General features: G+C 41.9%; 2 protein-coding genes across 5 annotated transcripts; one reads left to right on the forward strand and one right to left on the reverse strand.

Annotated features, from left to right (window-relative positions):
* Window positions 1-717: 717 nt before the first annotated feature.
* Window positions 718-3786, forward strand: LOC116928099. 3 transcript variants are annotated; one of them, XM_032935180.2, is made up of 4 exons: window positions 718-782; window positions 1750-1849; window positions 1927-2075; window positions 2134-3786. In XM_032935180.2, exons 1-4 carry the CDS (start codon window positions 733-735, stop codon window positions 3611-3613), a joined length of 1779 nt encoding a protein of 592 aa, XP_032791071.2. In that variant the 5' UTR covers window positions 718-732; the 3' UTR covers window positions 3614-3786. The 3 variants fall into 3 exon arrangements, with proteins under 3 accessions (XP_032791071.2, XP_032791072.2, XP_032791070.2); XM_032935181.2 differs by having other exon boundaries at window positions 743-782; window positions 1731-1849; XM_032935179.2 differs by lacking the exon at window positions 718-782 and having other exon boundaries at window positions 1632-1849.
* Window positions 3787-4432: 646 nt separating this feature from the next.
* LOC116928103 (acetyl-CoA acetyltransferase, cytosolic) lies at window positions 4433-6162 on the reverse strand. 2 transcript variants are annotated; one of them, XM_032935185.2, is made up of 6 exons: window positions 6010-6162; window positions 5815-5936; window positions 5633-5745; window positions 5371-5570; window positions 5078-5307; window positions 4433-5020 (listed from the first exon to the last, which is right to left on the reverse strand). In XM_032935185.2, the coding sequence occupies exons 1-6, from the start codon at window positions 6056-6058 to the stop codon at window positions 4553-4555; spliced, it is 1182 nt and encodes a 393-aa protein (XP_032791076.1). In that variant the 5' UTR covers window positions 6059-6162; the 3' UTR covers window positions 4433-4552. The 2 variants fall into 2 exon arrangements, with proteins under 2 accessions (XP_032791076.1, XP_045033358.1); XM_045177423.1 differs by having other exon boundaries at window positions 4433-5023.
* Between the last annotated feature and the right edge of the window lie 43 nt (window positions 6163-6205).

A 6205-nucleotide genomic window follows, 5' to 3' on the forward strand; every position in this document is an offset into this window, starting at 1 on the left:
CAGTCACGAATGCTATCGCTAATTAATGGCGAGAAGAAGATGGCGTAGCTTGGCTTGATGCCAAAATCCGCCCAACCTAAACGTCCGTTGTCGTATCATGTTTGATAGACACGCCCAGCATGATTAATCCTTGCTGAGAACTACTTACACGTGCGTGCGTGCAAACTGCTGCTCATTGAGCGTCGCAATGAAATGCGCAATGTCTCGTTGACTATTGGAAAGTTAGCGTTGCCCCTCTTTCGTGAAATCAATCCGAATTTCAATGGAATTCATTGTAATTCCATCCATTTTTATTGGCTTTAATCTGACTTCACGCTAGCGTGATACTTGCAAACGTTATTCAAAAAAGAATGAAACGGTCGTGGATACTGCAAAGACGAGTAGATGCACAACAGTCTTTTGCGTCGTACCAATATCAGCATCACTGCCACAGGTTAAAGGCTGGAACAGCTTTGATATTCCAACGTTTTTTTTAAAGGCTTTCTTTGATCGCAATTTGGCTTTTCTTTTTTAAAAACCTTTTTCATTGTAGACAAGTGTTAAAGATGGAAAAAGAACTCTACACCACTCGTCTTAATGGACCATTACTTTACCAGGTAATAAGTTTATTTACCTTTGGGCCCTGCTGCGTCCTCAGTTTAATAATTCTCGCACGCCCACAGAAAGGAGCCCGAAGGAGAAAACTTAAGAAAGAAAAACGCTACAGCCTTTATTTATTTATTTTTTTAAAGCATGCCGGTGAGAATATTACGAGCAGATGGATGCCGCCTGCCAAGAATTCGGTATGTTTGAATACCATGTGTTTTTAAAAATTTGTTTAAAAACAACAACAACAAAGAACCCTTAATGTAAAAGCCCTTATATGGTTGGGAATTTGCCGCTAAAACATAGCAAAGACGAGTTTAGAAGGCATTTATCGATGTCTTGGGTGTAGGGGGTTGCTTTGAAAACATATCGTTTAAAACAAAAATTCTCTGCATTCTTGCGTAGCTAGTCAAAACAAAAGTCCAAACTCTGATACATTTCTATAATTTTTAATTCTATTCTTTTCACAGAAGAATGTTTGTTGATTGTTGACGAGTTCTTTGACTTTGTTCAACAATTTTTATTTTGGACGTCCACTCTGTCTCGTCATTGCATTAACGAAGAATCGGAATGATGATGGCTGTAAGTTTATCCCTTAGCAAAACAACATTTAACTGCCATTCTTAAAAGTACGTCATTTAAACATCCGTTTTTGGTCGTTTGGCACGGGGAATCGTTCTGCCTTTTTTTGCGTTTATTTTTCAAAGTATGTTGAGCAATTCAGCAACGCATTAGTATTCCTGGCACGTCGATGGAACATCCTTGCCCTTCCAACCTTCCAACAGCTTTTGAAAACTGCTGGAAGTTTTCTAATAACAAAAACTGTAATATTTGCTTAACTTTTATTTAAAACAAATAATTCCAGTGACAAAGTCGTTTCCCAACTAACCGATATTGCCAAAATAATTCGTTAAAAAAACATGTTTTTTTCTTCTTCTGATTTCACGGTCAAGGTAAGGTCGATATCTACGACACCCTTCCTTATTCAGAATGTCCAGCAGCCAAAAAAAAATAGGCGAGTCAAGAGTCAATTGAGTTCGTTCACCCACCTTTCATGACGCAGCTCTGTAGCGATGCTAGACTAATTCCTGCCGCCAGCTATATACACACACAAACAAAAAAATGTGTCTTTCTGTGCGCATCAGGGTTCGTCTTTTTGAACAGGACAAAAAACGAGCTGCATCGTTGGAACACGGACCAGTCTCTTCTGCCGCGCCCATCGTCTAGGACTAACAGAGCATCAAATAAAATGATTCCTCGCGTGGTGAGTACATTCTTTCCGCTTCGTGTCTTTCATTTTTTACGATTCGAATGTCTAAACTGTTGTCAACATCGTTTCAGTGCTTGCTTGTGGTGAGCTATTTATGCGCGTTTACGCAGTCGTTCCCACTTGCGGATTCTTCGGATGCCGTTTTGATCGATTATAAAACAGATTCGCACACGCGTTTCGAAGAGGGCCAACCAGGAAAAGGTGTTAGAGGTTCCTACAGGTAAATGAATTGAAGCGAAATAGTTTAAATGAAAATCTAATCGGAAGATCATTTTCAGTTGGGTCAATGACGATAAAATCTATCAAGTAGATTACACGGCCGATGAAAACGGTTACAGACCACGTTTAAGTATCAAATCGCTTTCGAAACCGGAATCTGAAGTAAAGCCAATTGTTCAACAAGACAACGTCGTAGCTCAACCTGACTCGAAAAAGAAAGATGTGCAACCAGCCAAAGAAGTTGTTGGAGCGGATGCTATTGTCATTGAAATCCCAATTGCAGCTGATTCTGTCGTCCAAAAAGATAGCGTCCCCGTCCAAGCTACGCCGCCAGCGGAAGCTGAGGAAGTGAATGCGGATAAGGAAGTCGTGAGCCATGACGTTGTTGCAAAGGCTCCAGCCGAACCTGTTGCAGTCCAGGAGACTAGCAAAGCAGAGCTACCAAATGAAACTGGTAAATCGAAACCGAGCGATGTCGTTGCGGATGAAACTGACGTGAAGATTCCAGTCGTATCTGATCCGATCGTGCCACAAGCCCATAGTCAAGACAAACTCGAAACTAACGCGGAAGAGGTGAACCCAGATCAATTGATTGTTGCGCAAGAAATTGTCGTCAATGTTCCAGCTCAGCCTGAGACTGAGCAAGACAACAGCCAATCACAACCTGCGTCATTAGAGGTAATGACAGAAGTGAAACCGGTTCAACAAGTCGTCGATGAAGACGTTGCTGATATTTCATCAATTCTCGATGTTCAAGAGAGCGCTCTAGGGGATAATAATCAAGACGTTCCTCTGTCACAGAATGACGCCCAAGAAATGATTTTCGAGATCGATCCTTCCATGTTTGACGTGCAATCTGATGAAAACCAAACTAAAGACGAGATTTATACTGACGACGCTGTAATTGTCGACGCCGCTATTGATCCAATGTCTTTGGGCGTTCTGGATAACATCGATCAATGGGATCAAGTTCATAGTCAAGACGAAGCGTCGTCGTATCTCAACGCCATGATCATGGACTACGCCAATAAGATGTACGGAAATTCGAAACCTCAAGCTGAAATTGAAGAGATCAGTCGGCCCGAAGTTCGAGATCAAGTTCATCAACCGGAGCCGTTTTATTACCAAGACGAAAATGATGATTCGGCTTTAGAGTATCAACGAGCGACGGTGGACGACTCCAATCACGACGTATATTCCATCTCTTTCGATCAACTCTACAACAGTTTTCTTCATCATCTTCAAGTGGCCAAAGAATACCGAGCCCGGTCGAAAGTCGACGATGACATAGAGGACCAGGCAGAGGCGAGTCGGGACTTGCAATCCGCTTTTCGATTGCTCGTGGACGTGGCTGAAACATTCTCGCAGCAACTGCCGATTCCCGAAAAGGAGATGGCCAATATCGAATCACGAAGTGGTTCATATGATAATTCACCAGAAGATTCTATTCTTGAAGAATTATATTATCAAAAGTGGCTCACTGAACAACAACCGACGTATTACCTTGTGTATCCAGAAACAGACGATTATTATCGTTAAATCGCTTGAATAACCTGACTAACATAATTTATACTTTTTTTTTTTAAATGTCAATGTCCCTTTTTTTAATTTAAATAATTGTAAAATTTTTGTCGTGGACCAAAATCTGAAAATCCAACGCTCACGAGAGCAAATTCAACTGGTTCTTCAATACAAACTGTTAGAGAACCTGATTAGCAATTCTGATCAAACCTTTGTTTTCGTTGGGTCGGAAAAGAACCCGCTAGTTCAAAGAAAAAGGACAATAACGGAGAAAAAAAAAACTGGTTAATAGAGGCCAGTTCACATCGCCTTTTACGCAATGTACATCGATCTAGTGCTTTGACCGTATATTCTGACCGTAACATTTTGTTATATCATTTTTTTTAGGAAATGTTAATTAGCATACGAAATTAAGCAGAGGTCAAACCGTCAACTATTCCCGTGCTGGTAAATCGGATTAGTTGCCCTTGAACGAAAGGCCGCCTCTTTTCCGGGATCGACATTCGTTTGGGTTCGAGCAGTAAAATGACTGACTCATCGTCCACGACTCGTATGCCCTTTTTTAATGATCTTAAATCATATTTCAAAGATTGTAGCTTGAGATGGCCTGACATTTCTAAAGAAAGAAAGGGAAAACGAGCATCGCATTCGGCAAGGTAATCTTTTCTTTTATGCAATTTGTTTTGCTCAAGTCAAGCAAAAGATACAGGCGAGAAATGAAAGCTGCTCCTTCGAGCAGATTATCACAGCTGACTGACCTTGATGCCACAAGATGTGCTTTTGTTTGTTTTTTAAGCCTCAGAAGGCATTCAAATGACAATCATCCGTAATAATAAGTAAATTCAACAATGTATTTGTTTGTGTTTCTGAAAGAAAAAAAGAAAGTTTTAAAGCTCTAAATGGAAATTCAACTAGCTAGAGTCATGGCACTAGGTGCGAGATTTCATCTGATGAAAGTCAACAGCGTTCGATACACATGGCAACTCCCATGCCACCGCCGACGCACAACGCGGCAACGCCTCGTTGTGCTTGTCGATCGACCATTGAGTGAACTAGCGAGACAAGAACTCGTGCGCCGGATGCTCCGACAGGATGACCCAGTGCGATTGCGCCACCATTCACGTTGCTCTTATTTGGGTCGATACCCAGCTGGTGTATCACAGACACGGCCTGAGCAGCGAAGGCTTCGTTCAACTCGAACAAATCAACGCTATCCAAAGTCCATTCGGCTTTGGCGACGGCCTCGCGAACCGCTTGAACTGGGCCCAAGCCCATGACCGATGGGTCGAGGCCTATTTGACTGTAAGAAACAACACGGGCGAGGGGTTTCAACGAGCGTTTTTCCATTTCGGATGCTGATACTAGAACAAGCGCTGCAGCTCCGTCATTTAAACCCGAAGAATTGCCTGCCGTTACCGTACCATCCTGCTAAAATGTAGATAATCATTAAGTGATCTAGCCTTTCTCTTATTGGGAACTTACAGCTGCAAACGCCGGTCGAAGTTTCGAAAGAGATGCTAGGCTGGTGTCGGGTCTCGGAAACTCGTCATCTTTTACTATAATATCACCCTTGCGATCTTTGACTGTGACGGGTACTATTTCCGCTTGATATCTATTGGCTTTTTTGGCTTCCTCCGTCCGTTGCTGTGACTGCACAGCATACTCATCCTGCTGTTGACGAGATATTTGGTATTGTTTGGCAATATTTTCCGCTGCATCAAAAAGATAGTTATTAATTACAAAGCTCAACTAATAAGTTAGCTTAATTTTTGTACCTGTAACTCCCATATGATAATGGTTGAAAGCATCAGTGAGACCATCGTGTATCATTGTATCATTCAGTGTTCCATTGCCCATTTTGATGCCAGGCCTCATCAAAATAGCATGAGGAACACGGCTCATGGACTCTTGTCCTCCACACACTACTACTGAAGACGAACCAAGCTGGATGGACTGGGCTGCTAGCATGACTGCCCTAATTTAAAAAATGACCCATTAAAATTTTGGCTTTCACATTGAGAAATGTTTAGTTTTTACTTAAGGCCTGAACCACACAGCATATTAACAGTGTACGCTGGCACAGAGTATGGAATGCCTGCATTGCAGGCAGCTTGACGGGCAGGATTCTGTCCCTCTAATGCAGTCAGAATCTACAAAAGCAACTCAATCTTAGAATATTTCAAATCAGCCACAGAGAATATGGGATAGAACAAAGTTACCTGTCCCATAATGACTTCCGAAACATCTTCCGGGTTAATAGAACATCGTTTCAAGGCATCTTGAATAACGATGGAACCTAATTCGCTACCTCGAAATGACGAGAGTTTCCCACAAAAGGACCCTAAAGTCATGATATTACACACGTCAAACATCAGTAAACCTCGAAACTTTAATTGATGATATCCTAGGCTCACCAATAGGGGTTCTTGTAGCACTAACAATATATACATCCGCCGGTTTCATTCTTCACAGATTCAAACGTGCTGTACACAAGGTAGAGAGGTTTTTTCCCACAACAACACTCTTAGAATCGTCTGCTCAAATGTCATGATTCTTAAGGGCGCTCAGCCCTTTTATACTGTCCATCTATCGGTGGAGAATTGACCTACT

The sequence above is a fragment of the Daphnia magna genome, linkage group LG7 (assembly GCF_020631705.1).
Source record: "Daphnia magna isolate NIES linkage group LG7, ASM2063170v1.1, whole genome shotgun sequence".
Classification (NCBI taxonomy): domain Eukaryota; kingdom Metazoa; phylum Arthropoda; class Branchiopoda; order Diplostraca; family Daphniidae; genus Daphnia; species Daphnia magna.

What these genes read in the sequence shown, in the direction of transcription:
- LOC116928099 (XM_032935179.2), top strand. Translation starts at nt 1,640, where the DNA reads ATGACGCAGCTCTGTAGCGATGCTAGACTAATTCCTGCCGCCAGCTAT. An exon ending in ATAAAATGATTCCTCGCGTG is followed by an intron (nt 1,850 to 1,926) that starts GTGAGTACATTC and finishes ACATCGTTTCAG; the next exon opens with TGCTTGCTTGTGGTGAGCTA. An exon ending in GGTGTTAGAGGTTCCTACAG is followed by an intron (nt 2,076 to 2,133) that starts GTAAATGAATTG and finishes GATCATTTTCAG; the next exon opens with TTGGGTCAATGACGATAAAA.
- LOC116928103 (XM_045177423.1), bottom strand. Translation starts at nt 6,058, where the DNA reads ATGAAACCGGCGGATGTATATATTGTTAGTGCTACAAGAACCCCTATT. An exon ending in TTATCATATGGGAGTTACAG is followed by an intron (nt 5,308 to 5,370) that starts GTACAAAAATTA and finishes TTTTTGATGCAG; the next exon opens with CGGAAAATATTGCCAAACAA. An exon ending in TTCGACCGGCGTTTGCAGCT is followed by an intron (nt 5,024 to 5,077) that starts GTAAGTTCCCAA and finishes TCTACATTTTAG; the next exon opens with CAGGATGGTACGGTAACGGC.